At 42.2% G+C, this 24,316-nt stretch overlaps 1 protein-coding gene across 4 annotated transcripts in view; it reads right to left on the reverse strand.

The window, feature by feature from the left end:
• Positions 1 to 24,316, reverse strand: part of LOC124596547 (alanine--tRNA ligase, cytoplasmic) — a 186,340-nt gene that overhangs the window by 159,666 nt on the left and 2,358 nt on the right. For all 4 annotated transcript variants that reach the window (XM_047135725.1, XM_047135726.1, XM_047135728.1 and 1 more), the window contains exon 3: positions 16,358 to 16,546. In XM_047135725.1, coding sequence (XP_046991681.1) covers positions 16,358 to 16,546 — 189 coding nt within the window. The remainder of the gene's footprint in view (positions 1 to 16,357; positions 16,547 to 24,316) is intronic.

The raw sequence follows: 24,316 nt of genomic DNA on the forward strand, positions 1-24,316 counted from the left end.
TTCAGAACGTAGAGTTGGCCATATTGACAAACATCCCAAACAGTCTTGCCAGTCGGATTTTCGTAGTACATTGAAATTCTGTTACATTTGAAGATGAACAATACGGAATTTGTATTTACTTCGTTGGATAATGTATGAAAATGCAACGGTCGAAACTCGGGGCGGAGAAAAAAAGCTCGTCTTCCACCTTTTTTTTTTTAAATTTATTTACTGGCGCAGAGGTTTTGGCGCCACTATTTATCTTTGTGCCTAGAAAGCATGCCTGTGTAGCGCTACATATATTGGACAGTAGACGTTAGTTGTGGCGGCACCTACCAACATTTTTCAGAACTTCCGCTTGCTTTGAACTTGATTCTAAGCCGCAGGCGGTTTTTTTGATTACAAAAACCGGAAAAAAGGGCGGCTTAGATTCGAGTAAATACGGTATTGGCTTCAATGGGTTTTTGTAATTGCAGTCACGAGCAGTTCCTTGACTGTTCAACACAGATTGGAGGTCGTCTACGAAATCATCTGTAGAAGGGAACTGATTTTCCTCATTTGCAGAGAAGAGTTTACATTGTACATGCGTCCCATCAACAATACATCCCCATGCAAGCCTACCACAACCTGCTGGACAGGTAGGTGCTTTCTGCTGTGCACTTCCATTGGCTGATACTGGGCCATACTCAGGGCATTCCTGAGTTGATATGCACCTGTCAATGACTTCCTGAGTGGCAGAGTGTGCAGCACTCACTCTGGCCCACTCGTCTATGCTGTAAACACTGGCACGTGAGGCCTGACTGGTGGCACCCTTTTCTACACAGAGCTATGCCAGTTTTGCCGGAGGGGTGGACAGGGCAGCCTCTGCCCTTGCAACATTACTAAAGCTCAGGTCAGGTGTAACACATCTGGCCAGACTGTTGCTGGTCTGCTGTTTAGTGTAAGCCTTCTCAAATTCCTTGCACCCAGCACCCGCGGTAGCTAGCAATGTGGTTGAGATAACAGTTGCAGCATTAGGGTGTTTCCTCTTTTGGTGCAATACAGAGTCTATTCCGATGCGGCCCTGCACACTTTGCACATTGGGGAGGCATTGCGGAAAATCTCGCTACATGGTTCAGGCCTTGGAAAGAATAACATTCCGCCTTGCGATCTTTACTGTGAAATTTTTCTACTGACACGCCTGTGATATTCGCAACATGCTCAAGCTCAAGTTGAAATATTTTCCGATTTTCAGTATTATAAACTAGGATAACAAAATTAAAAAAAGGCATCTGCCTGTTAAGATTTCAATGGCTTTATATGGGGACCGCCCTAACAATACAAGCCTTACCCTCAAATTCATTTTTGGGGTGAACCAGGTCAATTTTAAAAGGTAGCCTGCAGACCACCACTTGAGGAATTTCAATGGCTCTGAGGAATGAGTGTGAAAATGAAGGCTCTCTCTGCCTATTACTTCCATTACAGCCACGTAATCCTCTTTGTTGTTAATACAGAACTCTTTAAGTCTGTCTTTCCGCAGTCTCTATCGACAATGGTGACTTCGGGCATATTCTCTGAAGAGTTGCTGGAAACTCTCGAAGTTCCTCAACCATTTAATGACAACTGGAGGAGGTGCAGCTGTCTTTGCCTATTTTATTGATCTATGCTGGCGTCTCGGCAGCAAATCAGTGATACTACATACCTGTTTTCAGTAGGTTAGCACAACTGCCCTAGCAGTGTGCTTTCTTTCGGGCACCTGAAGGCATCCTTCAATGTGGTGGTCACCACTGGCAGCCTTTGTGCCCACAGCCATGTTACGTAACTGCCCCCTCCCCCAAATATATAAAACATGCACTACAAGATTTGGGAGCAAGCTCATGCCCACCACACTCGCTGAGTTATGACTTGTTCTGAGCACGTGCAACCAAAGCCCCATCTGCCAACACAACATCCCTTGCATTCGGCATTGTATCTCACACCTATGTTAGCCTTTGTCCTCCACTTACCTATCCCCTTCCCTGTTCCCACCCCAGCACAACATGGCCTTCTATTCCACCAAAACACCCATTACTCCTTTCTCCATTTCTCTACATCTCTCTTTTCCATCACTCCCTCCTCACCCAAATGTCCTGACTGCCCCTAACAGTCCTACCCTGTCCCCAACACATCCCTGCCTGCTCCCACTTGCAGCACTACACTTTCCCCCCACCCCTCCCTGCCATCCCTCCCTCCCCCTTCCCCATCATGCCCAAACCCCACCACTGGATTGCTGACCCCATCAGGTACAGTTACAACTCAGTCCAGCCACAATGGCCAGAGACAGTGGTCACGTGTTGTGAATTGTGCTTTTGTGTGCATTTCATAAGAAGGCCTTTTGGCCGAAACCTAAAATGTATAGCAGTTTTTTCACTGTGTTTGTCTGCAATTCATAATCTCCTGTATATGGTGAATACTCATACAAGACTTTGTAATGTTTCTGTGGTGTCACTGCCAGACACCTCACTTGCTAGGTGGTAGCTTTAAATCGGCCGCGGTCCATTAGTACATGTCGGACCCGCGTGTCGCCACTGTCAGTGATCGCAGACTGAGCGCCACCACAAGGCAGGTCTCGAGATACGGACTAGCACTCGCCCCAGTTGTACGGACGACTTTGCTAGCGACTACACTGACGAAGTCTCACTCCTTTGCCGAGCAGATAGTTAGAATAGCCTTCAGCTAAGTCCATGGCTACGACCTAGCAAGGCGCCATTAGCCTTACATAGCAATTGATACTTATCGTATAAAGCATGTCTCATCAAGAACGATGTATACAACAAGGATGGATTAAAGTTAAGTATTCCAAAAGCTACGTACTTTTCTTTATAGCATTCATTACGTATCCTGTTTCAGACCTCACGCCATCCTTCGTGTGTTTATAGCGTGCATTGCGGTCCCATCAAATCACACTGTGTCGGCACTTCTGTCGACACATCAGTTTCCTATATAAATTATTGCATTTTATATCTGTTAGTACACATAGAGGGCACTCTTTAACACTTTAAGTGTTCCAAACATATCAAGTATCTTCAAAAATTGTAGTATAAAGCGAAAACACTTAAGTACAGCTTTAGTACATGACAGTGTAACCGATAGTTCCATTAAGGTGCTTCACTAAGACTCTTTACTGTGTAACTTTGAGATATCATATGTTACTCAACTTTTTTACTGTAATTAAATAGAATAATGTTTCAATTTTTTAATATCATAAACTCAGGGATAGAATTCATGTGTAATTTATTTTCATTATTTAAGTGTTCTGAAGCTTGGTGACATTGCTTGAAACTGATCATTTTGAAATAAGAACAGTGATCAGATAGAAAATATGTACAATTTTGTATAAATAAAAATCACAAATAACTCCCTGTGGTAATTATGCCCAGTTTTGATTTCAAATAAATATTGACCAAATTTCAAACTTTAAAATTTTGCTAAAATCTACTCATTAACAGGCATAATCTTATGTTACAAGTTTCACACAATACGTATTAAAATTGGAAACTGCGTATATGTTTCAAGCCAGCGCAACTAAAATTGCTGATGTCAGCCATTAGCAACTTCCAACAAATTTTACACATTATTTCAAATCTTTTCAAAGCTTTTTCTTGCCAACACCCTCACACAAGGTAAAAAAGGAAAATATTGCTACATTTTCATTGCTCATGCAGTAAAACTTCAGTGTCAGGAATGAAGTTTCAATTTATTATCTCTTTTCTATTACTTCTATTTGCAAGACATTTGCAAACCGTTATCAACACACTCAAACTACAAAATAAAAATCTTTTATGACACATAGTTCAGGAGATATGGTATTTTATAAATGGGAGTTTGATTCTTTAAACAACTGGGAGTGTGTGGGTTACTGTTTATAAATAATATAAAAAGCTGTGCTACGAGCAACGTGGACTTAAATAAAGAAAATAGTGCTTTACAAATGTTTTGTTATTGTTTAATATCAGTAATGAGACTTTTCTCACTTGAGGTTTTCCATTTAATTGTAGAAAAAGTAGTCTGTGGAATTTTGAAACATGTGCTTTTTAAAAATATACAAAACACCAACAACAACAACATTATTATTATTATTATTATTATTATTAATAGCAGCCTAGTCGATAGCTTTCTTCAAAGCTATGCAGTGAACGAAATTTGAATTCATGAAAAGCATTAAGTCTGTTTTTTTGCAATACTAATTTTCTTAAACCCTCACATCAAATGAATGATTTGGACATGTTACTGAACTCTTACAACATGTCTTCTGTTCTTAATTTTCTCACCAGAATTACACAGGAAAGCACCTGTAGACAACATTTTTGGGGGTGTACACTTAACTAGTTGTATATATATTTTTATTGAGTAGCGAATGGTCTGTCTGACCATAGAGCACAATTAGCCGTACTAAACATTGTATCTAATTACAAAGAATTGGTGAGATATACAACAGACTTATTCATTAATAAGTAACAGAAAGGTTAAAGGCAGCCTTACAGGAAGAAGAGTAGAAAGATACGTATAATGCTACAGGTGTCAGTCAAAAATTTTATGTCTTTATGGATGGGTTAAATGGTGTGTGGAAGACCATCTTCATTTGGTGTTTCTGAGAATTTGTCTATCTTTCCAGGTAATGCAACACAAAATGGAATAAATGCAATGGTTACATCATCTTGAGGTTCCTCTTCTGTTTCTGTAAAACCTGTCACACTCTCACACAGAGAAAATGTATGCAACCAAACATCTCTAGCAGGAAGAGGGTTATCATATGGGAACTGGGAGAAGGTCCAGATCTTGTGCTCTTAACAGATGTCAAAGTCAATGCAACTGTAGTCCTATCTCATCAGCATAACATTGAGAAGATATAGGGCCAGTTAGAAGACAATGCATATCAGAAGATCAACTCAGATCTATCCCAAGTGCAGTGGAGGCCACGGCACCTCTCCAATAATCCATACTTGCCAGACAGCACTGTTAAGTGATGGGATGTTGTTAGCAACGGGCACGTGTTTATTCGCTTTGCTAAATATATGAATGATATGCTTAGCCCTTATTTCAGAAAACATCCAGATCATATTCGCAAATCCATGGATTTTGAAGAATATTTTAACAACTGCAAGCTTAAGGATTGTGACATATATGTGAAATTCAATGTTGTTTCACTTTTCCACCAGGATCTTTGGAACTCACTGGCCATAAATTACATACACTCACAAGAATCATGTCCTCATAATATTGATACATGGGGTCTTAATCCCTCTGTGACAAACAGATGTGTCAACCAAGAACTTTAACATCTGAGGACACTGAGTGGCAAACTCTGAGAGCATCATGTCTGACAATGACTGTACAACCTGTGGAAACAGAAGAGAAACCTCAGGAGAATGTTGCCACCACATTCATCCCATTTTGTGGCGCATTATCTGGAAAGATAGGATGAATTCATCATAAACACCCTGTGAAGACAGTCTTCTGCCCACCAGTAAAAAAGCGGGTATTGGTTGGTAGTGGAGAGGACAATTTTGGACTATGAGAGTGTGGGTTCTATCATATACACTGCCTGTGCGTCCAAGAACATCAACAAGACACCAGATTGAAGTAACCTAACAAGTCAGCAGTCATGGAACACTGCTTATCAGGATTACAGCAAATGGACTGTGTCCTAACTAAGGTTCTGACACATGCATGTAGCTTCTGGGACTTTCATTAAAGAATATATTGAGATTCAAGTAAGGGAACTGCCTGATCAATTGTGACAGTTGTTACATCCTTAATAAGCCCTGAGAACTCACACTTACTCTGATTTCGGAAGAGTTTTTCCACAGAATACACCATATCTCAATCCACAAATCATATTATACAAAATTTGAACAGCAAAATACTGCCAACTGGTCTCTTCTGTGACTTGTTGAAAGCTTCTGATTGTGCAGTTTCTTCCAGACGTACTCTGTGTATTACAGTATCGGAGGTCTTTCAGGTAACTGATTTTCATTCTGTCCTACTAAAAGGATGCCGAATGTTGCATTAAGAAACACAGGGAATGTACATAATGAAGCAGCATCTTGAAAACAGAGCAATATTACTACAGGTGTACCACAGAGATTGAGATGGAGACCCACTCTTGTTCTTGTTACACATACATGAGCTTACATTATATATCTAAGAAACACATGGAGTTCTCTTTGTTGAGGATGCAAGAATTATTATCAAGTCTGATGGAGTTGCTTTAACACTTGATATTGTAAAATAATATTTTCCCAGAAATTAACAACTTGTTCTCTGCAAATGGACTGTAATTGAATTTAGGTCAACCATAATACAAGCAATTCAGTAGCCCATCAGTCTTTACCACACTATTTGAAATTATGCATCAGGATAAATCAATAAACGAAACAGAATATTCTTAGGTGTACATTTTGATAAGAACTTTAAGTAACATGTTGCAGTCCATCTTATATGTCTGAGCTCTGCACATTGTATGTTATGATTAATATCAAATTTTGGAAACAAGAAGTTAAAGTTTACTTTTGCTATTTTCATTCACTAATAACTTATCGCACAATATTCTAGGTAACTTGTCAGCGAGGAAAACTGTTTCTGTTTGACAGAAGTGTGCAACTGCAATAAAATGCCTGCTCTAGAATGTCTTGCAGACAATTGAGAAGAGAATTTAACTGACAATAAAGTTGCACGTGCATGTGTGCTCACATGCACATGGTTGTAATTATGATTATTTTTTAAATACCTCAACTGACTGCTCTAAATAATTATTCAATCTGATTTTCTTTAGTAGATTATTCAAAGGAAATTTTACGAATTACAATTTACACCACATTTCAACTTTTTGTCTGTCCTCTAGATAAAATTATGGTTTTTCACTTGTCGTGATTATGGGGAATAATGATTCGAAAATAAAAATTCCCTATCACATACTGTTTCCCAAAATTAGAGGTTTCATTATTTACTAAAAATACATAATTTGGGAACCTTTTAAAGACAAATATTTCACCCAAGGATAAGTTAAAAGACCATTTTAGTCATTGTCTTTTATATTCATGTTCTGCAGTGTCCCTGAGGAACAACAATATTCTGCCAGTATGTTGCTGTTCCATTGCCCCACAAACCACTTTTCAGCTAGTACAACTTTCTGGTGAAAAGGTTCCCCAGGTGTTTTTTTTTTTTTTTGGTGGGGTTTAAGGGCGCTCAACTACTGAGGTCATTAGCGCCCAGTCACTGTTGTTAGAGCACAAGGAATCTAGTAACACTCAAGGGGATGGGGGGGACACCAGAAGGACCTGACAAAGATGCAGATAAAATAAGTAAAAAGGTTAGATGTCTTTGGACAAGCCAGCCAAAGTTATAAAACGCAGAATACGAGCAGCTGCTCGAGCATCATCAGCTAAAACATCTGGTAAAGTAGATGGCAGGAACAGGACAACACGAAATTGACTAAAACGGGGACACGACAATAAAACATGGCGCACTGTTAATGCCTGACCACAAGGGCACTGCGGGGCTGGGTCACCGGGGAGCAGGTAGCGGCGGCTAAACCGGCAATGCCCAATCCGCAACCTGGTCAGAAGGACCTCCTCTCGCCGAGATGGTCGGGAGGAGGTTGTCCAAGCAGTTGGGAGCGGTTTTACTGCCCGGAGCTTGTTTCCTTGGAAGGATGACAAAGCATCCCACCACAACGACACAAGCCTCTTACATACATCCCCACGAACGTCAGATGACAGGACACAATGGGAGGCTGGCCGAGGCAGGAGGACTGCAGCCTTGGCTGCAGCATCCGCAGCCTCATTCCCAGGCACTCCTACATGTCCAGGAACCCACAGAAAGCTGACAGGAGAACCATTATCAGCGAAAGAATGGAGGGACTGCTGTATCCGTTGAATCAAGGGATGGACCGGATAGGGAGCTCCAAGGCTCTGAAGAGCACTGAGTGAGTCAGAGCAGAGTACATACGATGAATGGCGGTGGCGGCGGGCATACTGAACGGCCTGATGGAGAGCAAAAAGCTCGGCCGTAAAGCTCGAACATTGGTCGAGGAGCCGGTATTTAAAGGTGGCGGCCCCGACGACAAAGGCACAGCCGACACCATCGTCAGTTTTGGAGCCATCGGTGTAAATAAAGGTGTGACCGGCAAGTCGAGCACGAAGTTCGACAAACCGTGAGCAATACACTGCAGCCGGAGTACCCTCCTTCGGGAGTGAGCTGAGGTCGAGATAAATATGAACCGGAGCCTGGAGCCAAGGTGGTGTCAGGCTCTCACCCTCTCTGAAGGTGGTAGGCAGGGCAAAATCCAATTGTCGAAGCAGGCGACGGAAGCGGACTCCGGGGGGCAGCAGGGCAGACACATACAACTCGTACTGACGGTCGAGAGAATCGGCGAAGAAGGACTGGTAAGAGGGGTGGTCGGGCATAGACAACAGCCGGCAGGCATACCGACACAGCAGTACGTCGCGCCGGTAGGTCAATGGTAATTCGGCAGCTTCAGCATAAAGACTCTCGACAGGACTAGTGTAGAAGGCTCCGGTCGCAAGACGTATCCCCCGATGGTGGATGGAGTTGAGCCGGCATAAGAGGGATGGTCGACCGGACGAGTAGACGAAGCTCCCATAATCCAGCTTCGATCGGACTATGGACCGATACAAGCGAAGCAGGACAGTGCGATCCGCTCCACAAGATGAACCGCTAAGAACTCTGAGGACATTAAGGGAACGTGTACAACGGGCCGCCAAATAAGAGACATGTGGAGACCAACACAGTTTCCTGTCCAACGTGAGCCCTAGAAACTTAGTTGTTTCCACGAATGGGAGAACAATGGGACCGAGATGTAAGGATGGCGGAAGGAATGCTTTATATCGCCAAAAGTTGATACAAACCGTCTTCTCTTCAGAGAACCGGAAGCCATTTGCCACGCTCGATGAGTATAGGCAGTCTAGACAACGCTGAAGGCAGCGCTCCAGGAGGCATGTTCTCTGGGCACTGCAGTAGATCGCGAAGTCATCGACAAAGAGAGAGCCTGAGACATTAGGTGGAATACAATCCATAATTGGATTGATCACGATGGCAAAAAGGGCTACACTCAAGACGGAGCCCTGAGGCACTCCGTTCTCCTGGAGGAAGACGTTGGACAATAAGGGAACCCAAACGTACCCTAAACTTTCGATCCGTTAAAAAGGAATCAATAAAAAGGGGCAGGAGACCGCGTAGGCCCCACCTGTGCATAGTGCGGAGGATACCTCCTCTCCAACAGGTATCATAAGCCTTCTCCAAGTCGAAGAACACGGCTACCGTTTAGCGCCTTCGCAAAAAGTTGTTCATGATGAATGTCGACAAGGTCACAAGGTGGTCAACAGCGGAGCGGCGGCGACGAAAGCCGCATTGGACATTAGTAAGTAGCCGTCGAGATTCAAGAATCCAGACTAACCGAGCATTAACCATGCGCTCCATCACCTTACAGACACAGCTTGTAAGAGAAATGGGGCGGTAACTAGAAGGAAGGTGTCTATCCTTCCCGGGTTTGGGTATAGGAACAACGACGGCATCACGCCAACGCATGGGGACCTGACCTTCGGTCCAGACGCGATTGTAGGTACGAAGAAGGAAGCTTTTGCCCGCCGGAGAAAGGTGTGCCAGCATCTGAACGTGAATGGCATCTGGCCCCGGAGTAGAGGACCGGAACAGTGCAAGCGCACGTTCGAGTTGCCGCATAGTAAAGAGGGCATTATAAGTTTCCAGATTCATGGAGTGGAAGGAAGGTCGCCGAGCCTCTTCTGCCTCTCTCCTGGGAAGGAAGGCAGGGTGGTAATGGGCGGAGCTTGAAACCTCCGCGAAAAAGCAGCCAAAGGCGTTGGAGACATCCACAGGATCAACAAGGACCTCATTACCTGAGGTCAGGCCAGGTACTGAGGAGTGGGCCTTAATGCCCGACAGCCGGCGCAGGCCACCCCAAACGACGGAAGAGGGAGTAAAACTGTTAAAGGAGCTGGTGAAAGAGGCCCAACAAGCTTTTTTGCTGTCTTTGATGACTCTACGGCATTGCGCTCGGAGTCGTTTGTATTCAATACAATTCGCCAACGTAGGATGGCGGCGAAAGGTGCGTAAAGCACGTCATCGAGCACGGATAGCGTCCCTACAAGCCTCGTTCCACCAGGGGACGGAAACGCGACGTGAAGAAGAGGTAGTACGAGGAATGGAACGTTCGGCAGCATTGATGATAACAGCCGTGAGGTATTCGACCTGACTGTCACAACTGAGAAAATCGTGGTCCGAAAAGGTCACCAGGGAGGAGTAAAGTCCCCAGTCAGCTTTCGGTATGTTCCAGCGCGAAGGACGTGGGGATGGGGTGTGGTGCAGGAGACACAGGGGAAGTGGTCGCTCGAATAGGTGTCAGAAAGGACATACCACTCGAACCGACGGGCAAGAGTGGTAGAACAGATCGAGAGGTCCAAGTGGGAGTAGGTATGAGTAGAGCCCGAGAGGAAAGTCGGGGCGCCGGTATTGAGGCAGACAAGATTGAGATGGTTGAAGACATCCGCCAAGAGTGAGCCTCTTTGACAGGATGCAGGAGAGCCCCAAAGGGGATGATGGGCATTGAAGTCGCCAAACAATAAAAACGGCGGGGGAAGGTGAACGATCAGGTGCATCATGTCAGCCCGACTAACAGCAGTTGACGGTGGAGTGTAGATGGTACAAACTGAAAAAGTAAAAGCAGAAAGAGTAATACGGACAGCTATTGCTTGGAGTGGGGTGGTCAATGGGATGGGATGGTAATAGACATCGTCCCGAACGAGCAACATGACCCCACCATGAGCTGGGATACCGTCCACAGGGGTGAGGTCATACCGCTCCGAGGTATAGTGGGTAAAGGCAATACGGTCAGTCGGGCGCAACTTGGTTTCCTGGAGACCAAGGACGAGCGGACAGTGCAGGCGGAGGAGCAGTTGTAATTCCTCCCGATTAGATCGAATACCTCTTATGTTCCAATGTAACAACGCCATCGCTAGTCAAAAAGTTGGGGGAACGAGACGGGGGAAGAGCTGGTCACCTCGACGGCCACGGAGGGCCAGGTTGCGAGTGAACAACGCTACAACCGGCGGGAGGCGGATCCGGTTCCATCGAGTCGTCGCCAGCTGCGGCCGCTGTCCCTGGTTGTGTAGGAGGGGCAGCATCATTTGCCGACGAGAGGCCAGCTGAGCACCTGCCAGCAGAGCGTCCCGGCGAAACTGAGGACGGCCGGGAGCAGTGACTCACGGATGGAGCGTCAGACGAAACGCGCCGGGGTGGAGAGGGGGATAGAGACTTCTTCTTGGAGGCCTTCTTGGAAGGCCAAGGAGGCACAGGGATGGTGGGCTGGACCCGAAGAAGGTCCTCACGCGCAGGGTCCGTTTTGGAACGCCGGACCTCGGAAGCTGGGGTCTGGAACGTTTCCCCGATGGACGCCTGAGAAGAGGATCGCTTCTCAGGTGGCGGGGGGAGAGGAGGAGGAGGAAGGGTGGCCCTTGGGGCAGAGGGGGCTGGGGCCATGGGGGAGGAGGATTTGGAAGGGAGGGATTTGGGAGGCGGAGGCAGAGCCCCATGATGGGCGGAGGAGGCGGAGGGGGGACAGGATAGGGGTGAGGATACCGCGGAAGGAGTGGACACAACTGAGGCAAACGAAGTGGTCAACGGCACGGGATGGAGGCGGTCATACTTCTTCCTGGCCTCATAATAAGAGAGCCGTTCCAAAGTTTTGAGTTCTTGTATCTTCTTCTCCTTCTGATATGCGGGGCAGTCTGAGGATCTAGGCGAGTGGATGCCAGGACAATTAATGCACCGAGGTGGTGGGGTGCATGTATGTTCCTCACGAAGAGGACGTCCACAATCGCCACAAAGGGGCTCAGCCTCACACCGTGACGACATGTGCCCAAAGCGCAAACACCGAAAACAGCGCATAGGAGGCGGGACGTAAGGTCGCACGTCGCACCGGTAGCACATCACCTTTACCTTCTCCGGGAGAACGTCCCCCTCGAAGGCGAGGATAAAGGCCCCGGTGTTGATGCGACGGTCTTTGGGGCCGCGCTGGACTTGCCGGACGAAATGCACGTCTCGGCGCTCCAGGTTGGCTCTGAGCTCCTCATCAGATTGTAGCAGGAGGTCACGATGAAAAATAACCCCCTGTGTCCTATTTAGTGCCAGATGTGGGACAATGGACACTGGGATGTCCCCTAGGCGGTCGCACGCCTGGAGCGCCGCCGACTGTGTTGCGGAGGTGGTCTTGATAAGAACAGACCCTGAACGCATCTTGCTGAGAGCCTCAATTTCCCCGAAGATGTCCTCAATGTGCTGAACGAAGAACATGGGCTTGGAGGTGGCGAACGTCCCCCCCATCGGTTCGAGAACAGACCAAATAGCGGGGGAAGTACTTCGCCCCAAGCCGGCGGGCCTGTCCCTCCTCCCAGGGAGTGGCCGAGGGGGAAAGGGCAGGAGAACCAGAACTAGAAACGGTACCTTTTCTTTTGAAAGACTCGGCCGCAGAGCGACCTGATACGTGTTGTCGTTTCATCTGCGAAACGTCCGCCCCGATACCACCCACTCCAACCATGGGCTCTCCCCACGGGCGCCACACAGCCTCAGCAAGGGCCACCTAGCAGGATGACCGGTGCCGGGAGTCCTGATGCCCCAAGGAGACTGGCATCTACTCCTTGGCCGACGTGGGGAGGGTGCAGCTCAGGTATCGGCAGTACGATCCCTGTGTTGTCAGGGGGCTACAACCTAGAGGGTACATGACAACCCCACCACAACGGGCTGGCTACCGTGCTGGATTTCTGGTGCCATGGAAAGTCCATCATGATCGCTGGTGCAGATGGGGACGCACTATGGGCGTAACTTGTACAACCCATCAGGCGTTTAGGCCCAATTTGAGGAATAGTGGGTATGGTTACAACGCCGGTACAATGCTGAGTGCCAAGGTCTTAGCGCACTTAGGACCAGTGGTACACCACGTAAGGTGTCCTTCCCCAAAAGGCTCGTACTTCTGTAGAATTTTGAAAAATGGAGGTCAAACCCCAAGGGGGACCATCACATGGAAAGCCGAAACGGTTGAAACTCCTTTTAGTCACCTCTTACGACAGGCAGGAATACCTCGGGCCTATTCTTACCCCGGACCCGCAAGGGGGAGTTCCCCAGGTTCATCACTTGTATCTGCCAAGATGGCAATCGAGGACATATTTTAGCAATGTATGACACTTCATATTTTGGAAACATCTTATCAAGTTATTCACAATTTCTTTATAGTAATCAGATTCATGATTTCCAAGCACAGGCATACACAGACTTGAAGGCATTCCATGTATCTTTTTCAGTCTCACTTAACAAGTTGGTGAAATCTGTATCTTGCATAAGCTCTCATATTTGGGGGCCATTAAATACTTCCTCCTCAATCTTCGCACTGCTGAAGTTGCATAACTGTCTTTAAGACGTGCATAAGCTTCCCTTTCTTTGACCAGCCCTTTTACAAATATCTCCATTAACTGCATTTTAATATGCAAGGGTAGGAAATACATATCTTCAGGGTTCACTAACAATTCATACAACACTCATCTTACTTGGAATGTACGAGTTTCGCTTAGGCCACTCTTACGTAATGTTCTTTCTTGTTGTGGCTGTCCCACTAGCATGGAAAGAAGCAGTACTTTGTGTTATCTAGTTGCATACCATTCAATAGCCCTTTACTTTCAGATTTGCACACAATTCTCAGTTATTCATATTATAGTGTAAGTAACTGACCGAGTCTTGCATAGTTTCACAAGTCTCTTTCATGTTAACCAAGGATCGGAAGAGCTGAGGAATATTTTGTAGCTTTACAAAGGAGGACTGCTCTTTAAACTTGATTTCAAGGAACCAATAAAGAGTCTCCATTCCTCAGGGTTGTGAACATGACGCAATGCTCCAAACAAACCACCAACTGTTAGTACAGTACATGAACTCACTCTGGTACCTCCTACATGAAGTCATTTTAAAACCCTGAGCAAGCTAATTCCATCCTGGCAATCATGAAGCCAGTAACTCAGATTGTGCCTATGACAGATTAAAGTCCCTAAAGAGGTGATGTTGACTGAGGTCATCGATCCCATCGGATCAGGGAAGGAAATTGGCCGTGCTCTTTCAAAGGAATCATCTAGCATTTGCCTGAAGCGATTTAGGCAAATCACGGAAAACCTAAATCAGGATGGCCGGACACAGGCATTGCCCTCCCGAATGCGAGTCCACTGTGCTAACCACTGCACCACCCTGCTCCGTGAATAGCACGATCTGATTTTGTAGAATACTCTCTCATTTTGGTCAAGCAAAAGTAGTAGTCAGTGGCATGATCCTGCTATTCACGCCACACCATTGTTACCCTAAATGGCATTGATGCTCAAGAACTGTACAGCCAATTACGCAAGTTACTTGCTCATACGTAATAACAAAGATGCTAAGCAACAGACTTATCTTGGTTCCCAAGTCTGCAGTCAAAATACAACTCACATGCCTTCTTAACTACAGGAGTATGATATGCTTTTGGCTTTTCACTATATATTCCGCACATATGTAACAAAATTTACTGGGTTTATTTACACATTGTCTAGACAGGCTGTACAAAGGTTTCTGACAGAATACTCACTCACAACACTAACTTCACATAAGCACAAAACACAATATTATAGTAATTGTCATTACAGTGTAGCACCAATACTCTTTCTGCAAAATTGCAGGGAAACCCACCAGGTGGCAGCACAAAGCAGAATTATGACAGTTAACATTAGATGGGCAAATAGAAATCAGATTACACAGAGAATAAAGTTTCCCTGTTGCATGTGAACTGAAACTTATTTCTATTAAATTAAAGCATATTTTCACAACAGCAAAGAAAACTGATATCCAGAAGAAACTTTTTGTATTTCATGGAGAAAAACTAAAATAAAATCCGAATTCAGCATATGAAAATTAATCATAATTAACTAGTTCCATGCAGAGGACAAATAGTGTGCAGTATTATTAAAAGTATTTATTGTTATCCCGATAGTTAATACAGTTATTCCACTTAGCTGTTTAACTTCTGGTGCAGATTTTTAATGTTTTGTCACATTAAGAAACAAACTCATTTCTTGGACTGAGAAATTTTTATGGCTACAAGTTCATAAACATTAGATAACATAGACTCCAAAAAGATTACTGATGATTTGAAATTAGGTAAAACAATAAATTAGGTGTTTGACGTTATAAAAATTAAATTAATTACAGCATATTTTAACTTGAGTGAAAGTAGTTCTGAATTTGCTACAAAAATTAAAAGTGAAGCACAGTCTCAAGTTTGCCAAATTCATAACAAATACAATTTTATGAACTCAAAGCTCACTTTAAAAGTTACAAATATTTAAAACTTTTTCTACATTTATGAATTCAGCTTTTTAAAATGAATCTTACTGGGAAATCAAATTATTCATACTATGAGTTACCAAAGCAAAACTTTTTTGAGCCTGTTAAAAGCATTTTCATGACTATTAGTTCTAAAATTTTATACTAATAATTTACAACAACAAGGATATAACTGAACTTAGTTTGTAGTGCCAAGGTCATTGTAGTCTCTTTTATTTGTATTCGGCTGTGCTGGTTCACCAATGTACATCATGTATGTCTGATACTTCTGTACCACATCTCAACAACTCACGTTTCTTCTGCTCATGACTTCACAAACATTAAAAGTTTTTCTTTATTATTTTCTACATTATCCGTTTTCTCCCTTGCTTCTTTCCAGGTTCTGTACATACATTCCTATATATCTTACCATTTCTTTGTCTTTTTATCTACTTTATCACAACACCCACTGCTTCACTGGCTTCCTTGCCTCATTGAAACTGCAATTTCCCACATTTTCTGATCCAAATGGGTATATAAGGGATTCAATTTCAGCCAAGGATGTACAACTCAGAATGCCAAATGACAAAATGTAAGCATTTATACTTCTTTTTCCATTTTGGACTACTTTGTACTCTCGCAGTCACCTTTCCTTATGTTAAGCTGTGTCCTGGCTGACACTTGACTCTTCTTGAATAAGAGTGTGACTCAAATCACATTCCAACTTGCTGATTCTGGTTTTTGTACTTTCCCTGAAGCATGCTAAATCACCACCACCATCTCTCAACACAACCATGGCAAATTTCCTCCACCAATGTCATCCATCTGACCTGGCACATCACCAATGACCTTGACACTGAAAGAAGATTAAACACCAACTTTCTTCCTTTCTTTACTGTGCAAAAACTATTCTTTATTTGTGAAAAAACTGTATGCCATTACTGTACAGTTAGTAAGCAAATGTCTTATTAACATCTAAATTTGTACATACCTTGAAATAATCACCAAATGACCAATTTCCCAACATTTCAAAAAATGTATGATGGTAAACATCTTTACCAACATCATCCAAATCGTTATGTTTACCTCCAGCTCGAATGCACTTTTGGGTATTTGTAGCTCTGACCCATTTTGACATTTCGCTGTTGGGATCCACATTCCCCAAAAATATTGGTTTAAACTGGTAAACAGGAAATATACACCAGAATAAGTATTCATCTACACAACTTTTTACATTTCAACAAAATCTCAAAACTGGAAATAAAGTTAACAAGAAGAAGGTGTGCTCTAAAAAGCAATGTTAAAAATGATAGGAAAAAAGTGAAGGGAGTTCCTTTTCAAGCAATCTATATCAGATAAACAACAAATATATTTCTCCAACCGAAAACACTTTTGCCCTCAGGCAGCTCTTTCTGATTTCAATAGGTTTTATGAAGTCAGCTGAAGTTTTTGATACCAAGTGTCAGCTCTTACCTGTCACAATGATGATGTGGTGTGTGAAATCATATGGAAAGTTTTTCGAAAGCTGTCAAGTTGGAAAGAGAAAAGAGGGTGTTTTGGAGCAATTATGCTGTTTAAGTTGGTACTTGCTTGTGAATCAAAGTCAGGATAGCTGCTTGATGCATTATTTGTAAAAAGTCATTGCATGTGTCAGTTGTGAGAGAGATCCAATAGTAATGTCGCATGTTCATTGAGGAGATGTGCAATTCCATGAGCACAGTAACTTGCCTTCTGAAGTATGGTGTATCGGTATAATAAGTCGTATCTAAGTAAATGTGGCAATGCTTAGGAAAATGGCCAAGTGTCTCCCTCCAACAACAGTGATAGTGATCAATTTGGTGGTGAATTTGGTTTAGGCTGGTGACGTGTGTTAATGTTTTCTTTGACATGTTACTTTTTCTATAACTCGTCCATGTGGTTTTTTGTCCATGAGGCAGCTGTCAGCGATTGTTCAGTTATTTATTGGTTCTGTTTGTTTGGGTTTATTTTAAAAGGAGTATTTTTTTTTTAATTTTCAAACTTTTTTTGTGCATGGTGTAGAAAAAGGATTACTGGTTGGCTTTGGGACAGGTATTCTCTTTTATTACTGTATACTCACCTATTTATGTTGTAAGGTCCATATACTGATTTTGGTATCTACTTTTTTTTTAATATGGCTGTGTTTTTTGATAGGCATATATGTTGTTAATATGTGGGAATTCAGTTTTTAGATTTTATTAGAACTATTGATGTGCTAAGGGTGTATTGTGGATATCATTTTAGCTACACATGGTGGTCAGAAACAGTCTGAAAAGTTGGTAAGGGTGTTGCAGGGTGGGTTGTGCTGAGAAATAATTGTTAAGAAAAAAAAATGGTATGTTTCTGAGTTAATTAGCATTGAAGTTAAGCAATCAGGGCATTGGACACACACATTCAAGTGGCCTGTGTTCTTATAGCATAGATGATAGCGCACGAGACTGCTCACACTTTCACTCAGGTTCGATACTCACTATCATGCCACGTCCAAGTTTTGTATCTCACTCCTGTTCAGTATTAGGAAACATAACGAAGAACACGTTTGGTGACACCATCGAAGGCAGGGTGCTGACTGTCTAACTTCACTGCTAACTGACTCAAAAACAGTGCAACATACACAACCTACTCTGCAGCATACTTAAACGCTTTCCAGACTGTTTCTGACCACCCTGTATATGAAAATTGAAGTAAATGGCACCCAATACATGCCCGTATTGGTGTATCATTTGGTTCCTATGTTAACACTGGTTTTTCGTTGTGGTAGGTGCTGTGAAGTTCATTTTACCTACATAGATTAAGGGCAAATAATGATAACACTCAGACTTTATTAACGACTTACTATGTTTCAGATACTATTGTTTCATGATTGATGGATATTGTGAAGTACACTGCAGCTATAAAGGTTACATAAATTGGTAGATACCATAATTTCTGTCAATCCCCCTCTAAGCTTTTATTTTTGAGGGTTAGCCCATTTTTCGGCACCTGTCTTCAATTGCAAGTGTGTTGTCTCTAGCAAAGAACAATGTACATTCATAATTTCCTTTGGTTTGTAATTTGCTTCCACTGGGATAGAATTTAATGATGTCACCAGAATGATAAGTGAAATTGTAAATGACACAGTCTATGTCAATTCAGGGAGGCTAGGAAAAAATCTTAACTTCATAGTCTAAGATGATATTGAATTTAGTATATGTTAGAATGAAGGGCTAAGTAAGGAACATGTGCTTTTTCTTTTCTACAACAACAAAATTCTGCTCTGAGATACAGCCCTTCAAAGATGACACAGCACATTCCATTTTGAAGATGCGAATTTTGGAAGAATTTTAAAATGCTGTATCTCTGGAACAGTTTTAGATTGTGTGTGTGTGTGTGTGTGTGTGTGTGTGTGTGTGTTTTAAATCCTCTATTTGGACTTAACTGTCAAAGTTCTTTTACTATAGCACTGAACATTTTTACATAATTTATGCAAAAAATTTTCTTCAAAAATGCCAAGCCATAAAATTTTGATTCTTTTTCTGTTGATTAGTAACATATACTTCTACATTCCCTGAAAAGGAGAGCTTCCACTTTTGGGTTGAACAGGTTTTTTTATAATTAATTGGAATTTTTGCCATACATAAAACCTGTCTTATTACCACATCATCATAAAAATCAGAACCTAGCCTTATTTAACATAATTTTAAATTTGAGAGATGAGTAAGAGACTCATTTATCAAGCATTTTAAATGGTTCTAAAATGTATGTGAAAGGTCCAACAACTTAAAGGTTTCAATTTATACAACTTCTGTGCACTCTGTTTTGTACTGAAATTAGCCAGTCTATGAACTAAAAATGTTTTCCAATGCTTCAGTATCTTCCTTTGATATAGAGTGATGTCTTCCTGTTGAACCAATAGAAACTGGAGCACTTCAAAATAGTGTGAGTAGGAAGTGAGCACTGATGGTGGTGTTGCTGTCCTTCAGCTGGAAACCTATATCCAGCAGCTGGTCCATGTGGTAGCATTAAGTTCATTACAATTTTGTTTAACTCATAACTAGCATCTATAATCTCTGCAATCCACCAGTCACAGTCATACACACACGCCACAAACATCCCTCTTCTCAGGTTGTGAATCTGAATATTATCCTGCTGTTTCTGAGGTGTTGGCCGAACAAACAAAGTTTCTTCTTTCTTGCTCTTTAAAGTGCAACCAATATGAACTCGCTCATCACTTTGAGTCCAAAAATGAGTCTTCTGAAATCCTAGTAGTTTGTTTAGACCATTCTTCTTTTTTCTGCTCGCAGAATTCTTCAAGTTCCTCTTTGGACAAAAGAATGAGGACTGCGGATGCGTATGATTTTACGACTCTCGTAAATTCTTCAGCATTCTGAATCACAGCTGTATTTGGTCTGGAAAGATTACGTTTGGTAGCATGGTGCTTCAGCAGACCGCCAACACCATCACAAGGCACCTTCCTGTGACCAGTAGCACTGTATATCCAGTCAGTTGGCACAAGCGACTTACTCAGTTTAAACAGCTGGCAATGATATTTAAAATGACTAGGAGCACCATCAGAAATGATGATAGTCTTCTCTGCCTCTGTTTGCAGTTGAAGAATTTTGCGCATTGCTAGCAAAGCCTGAGCTGAGTCATGTCCTGTGTCGTCACTTATAACTACAACATTTGTGGTCTTGCTTCGAAAAAATGTCACTTCTGTAAAAATAGAAACCTGGTCATTACTCCCATGATACCCTTGTAATTCTTGTGGGAGAGTTACAGACCAGTACTCAGCAAAATCACAGTGAAGTACCAAACATAGTTCTTCAGCCTGTACACAACCTCTCACTTCTGCAATGTGTTGTTGCAATTTCTTCAGATGTTGGTGTGTTACTGCTTTCACTGACCATTTACCATGTTCATCAATGAAACTGTCAAAGGCAACAGTTTTCTCAATTTATTTTCCTCCCATGTCACACACGTAATTTCTGCAGTGTTATCTGCTTTGTCTTCCACACCAAGTGTCCGTAAAGACAGTTCTCGCTTTCCAGGGCAGTCATCACATACTTGAAACAAACAAGTCTTTCACTTTATGCCACAGACTACTAATGTCTTCACATGCCCAACCAAGGTGTCATATGTCACCTGCTCCAGTAAGTTCTTCAAAGGACCCACTCAAAGTTCAAAATTCGTGCAGTACGCACATAGACAGACATCTCTAGGTGGGTGTGGAACTACCCACTTACACCGTAGTGCATAAAATTTTGATCTTCCCATATGTGAAGTTGTATAGTTGCTCTTATAAATTGCAAAAGTTTCTTTAACACTACGAGTCATGTACCTCTTCACTTTCACAACTTTTTGACCTTCAGCTGTTACAGTTATAGAGTGTATTTTGTTGGCACTCTGGCGAGAACAGTCCCATTAATAGTCCAAATAAAATGACTGCACTTTTTTAACTTGGGCTGCTTCTATAGGATGACCATAATAGGGATCTGGTCTTCCAAAGACTCCTTTTACAGACCCCCTTTTACTGATTTGCCTACCATGTTCTTTGATATTGATGGAACATGGCTCAAAACTGTTTTCTCTGAAAATATCTCTGAATAATTGTTAAAACTTGCACCATTTCACTATAGGATGCACAGTATTCAACAGCTGAATTGATATTCATGAAAAATTCCAGGCAAGAGATGCAAGAGTGCTATGATTCATTTTCTTCTGAAGACGGAATTTCTACTTTGAAGAGTGATCAGTTTTGCTGTAGTGTATTCATCCATAGCTTTAGTAATTTCTCTGCGGTTTCTTGATGCATAGAGCTTATGACTACTTCACCGACCATGGTTTCTTAACAGGACTGACACCTAGCTCTGTAGTTGACTAATTCACAGTATTTAATTCTTCCTCTATTTGTCTTATATATCACTCTTTTGTGGATGTGTAAATTGTCAGAACACCTCACTCTCCTGTGGCCCCAGTCAAAAAACATTTCAAACAGTCTTTTTCACAAAACACACTGCAACTGTGTCAACTGGCAAATTCCTCATGAAAACACAGAACTCACTAGATGGTCTCATATTTCTCAGAAGACTCTTCAGTAAACAAATTAGCACTGAACGACTACAATAGAGACACCTGCAATGAACAACCACAACAAAGAAACTGACAAGAAACTACAACAAAGTGTAAGAAATATCTGCAAGAATGAAAGTGAAAAGACATAACTGCAACAAAGAAAGAGAGAAGAAATAACTGCAACAAAGAAAGTGACAATACCTGAAACAAAGAAAATGACAAGAAATACCTGCAACAAAGAAAGTGATAAGAAATAACTGCAACAAAGACAATAGAAATTAACACTGTAACAAAGAAATTAGTAAGAAAGATCTTCAGTGAAGACATACATTAACCCTGAAAAAAAAAAAAAAAAAAAAAAAAATGTTTTAAAATAAAACCTATCCAACTTAAAAGTGGAAACTCTCCTATGCAGAGAATACAGTACTACATGGTAATAATCAACATGGCGTTTTTGTAGGTGTCTTTTGATGGGTGCTCCCTGGTTGTGTGTTAGTGTGTTGTGTATTAGGTGATGTTTCTGGTTTACTTTGCTTGTGTGGCGTGTTTATAGGTGGCGTATTGTTGCAGTCGATGGTTCTCTCTGGTGGTGTGTATAGGGGTAGCGTGTTATGTGGCGTATGGGGTTCATTTATGTGGCAGCATTGCATGTGTGTGGTACCAGTAGTGACTGTGCTTTCAGCGGAATATTGTTCAGTGAGTTAACGATTTTGGTTTTGTTATGTCGATGTTATTGTAGTTTTTTTCTGTTCGTCGTGTGTGAATTTTGGTAAATCATTTTGTTTTCGGCCTGTTGGCTGAAGTCGTGAAGTGTTCAGCATGCCGTGAAGAAGTGAAGCTTACTAAAGTTCCGGCGTCTCGGATCAGGGACGGCTATATGTGGAGATAAGGATAACAGGTCAAGGGAAGTGTTCGATTCTAGTTTTGATTTTCTAGGGTTTTCTTTGTGGTATGATTAAGTGTGGTGGTGGTGGAGAAAGTTTTGAGACTTATAGTGTGGTATCGGTAGTTGCTGTTGACCTATGTAGGTCAAGGGAAGTTTCCGATTCCAGTGGATATTGTTTTTAATTGATTTTGGGAAGGTTGTGGTCATTTTATTTCATTGTTTTTGTTGTTTGGTTTAGTGGCGTGTGTTTATTTTTAGTTTGCTCCACCCAAAAACCCAATTTCCCCTGCTTGTCCTGTTAGTTTCATTATATTTTTGGAGGAATATGTGTCTGATGGTTTTCCAATCTATTTTTCTGTTTGTTGTCATGTTTACAAAATGAAGTCATAGTCACGATATGGGAGTTGTTGTGAATGGTCGTTTCCGCCATATTGGTGACATCATTGGTCAAAGCAGATGGGTGGAATCAGATATTTCTATTAACACAAAAAATTTAATTTTTTGGATTGGAATTTTTTAAAAAAACTGTAAATTATAAAATGGTGTTCGCAGTGTCATCTTTGGAGGCCTGTGTCTCGGGGCAGGAATTTTTTAGGCGAAAACAAAAGAATAGTGTTTCTTTCTCACTTCTGATTTTTAATATATGCTAAATTCAAGTGCCTGAAGTGATATGGATTATGCCAAATAATGTGTCAAAGAGGGTAACTGCAGTGTTGGACATATGATTTTCTGTCCACACTAGGCATCAATTTGTATCAGCAATTTTATTTTTGTTTTGATATTCACTGGCTTTGCCAACTCTCAACCAAATTGTCACATTCTGATATAACCTAGGCCTTGAGCTTCACAAAAGGTTAGCCTGTCAGAACATCGGGAAGAAAATCCCAATCTCCAGATTGAAAACAAGTCAATCCGCACGTTTAAGTGCACTTATGTGTACTAGACTCTTGCACTGCATGTTGCTGTTCATAATTTGTTTCTGTTGGTCATAAGCCAATCGGGTGAGAGTATACACTCTAAAAACTGTCAATTCAACTAAATATCTAGATAGTACAATTATGAACAAATTAGGTTTGAATAATAAAACAGAAAATGTTTTGGGGAAGGTGAACCAAAGACTGTTTTATTGGTAGAACACCTAGAAGATACAAAAGGCCTACTAAGGAGACTGCCTACACTACTCATGTCCATTGTCTTCTGGAATATTATTGCGCAATAAGAATGCATACCACATAAGTTTGAAGAAGAAGTTAAAAATATTCAAGAGAGGGCAGCTCATTTTGTATTATTAGAAAGCGGAGGTCACAGATATGATACACACGTTATGGTGGCAATCATTAAAACAAATACTTTGTTGCCGCGAGATATTTTTACGAAATTTCAATCACAAAGTTTCTCTTGTGAATGGAAAAATATTTTGTTAGGATCTACATAGGGGGAAATGATGTAAAATAAGAGAAATTAAAGCTTGCAAGGAAAGAATTAAATCTTAATTTTTCCTGTGTACTATTTGTGTGGAATACAGAGAAATATTCAATGAAGACTGGCACTTACTTTTGAATTGCACAGCAGACATGTAGGTGTAGATGTAATACGTGAGTTAGCTCATATAATGCTACACTATGTGATCAATAGTATCTGGACACCCCCAAAAACTTTTTTTTTTCATATTAGGTGCATTTTGCTGCCACCTACCGCCACATAGTTCATATCAGCAACCTCAGTAGTCATTAGACATCATGAGCGAGCAGAATAGGTGTCGTCCCCCCCCCCCCCCCCCCCCCGCGGAATTCGCGACTTCGCACGTGGTCACATGTCTGTACCCGAGATTTCCCACTCCTAAACATCCCTAGCCCCACTGTTTCTGATACGATAGTGAAGTGGAAACGTGAAGGGACAGCTGGTTGGTTGGTGCTGGGGAAGGGGACCAAACAGTGAGGTCATCGGTCCCATCGGGTTAGGGAAGGATGGAGAAGGAAGATGGCCGTGCCCTTT

The sequence above is a fragment of the Schistocerca americana genome, chromosome 2 (assembly GCF_021461395.2).
Source record: "Schistocerca americana isolate TAMUIC-IGC-003095 chromosome 2, iqSchAmer2.1, whole genome shotgun sequence".
Classification (NCBI taxonomy): domain Eukaryota; kingdom Metazoa; phylum Arthropoda; class Insecta; order Orthoptera; family Acrididae; genus Schistocerca; species Schistocerca americana.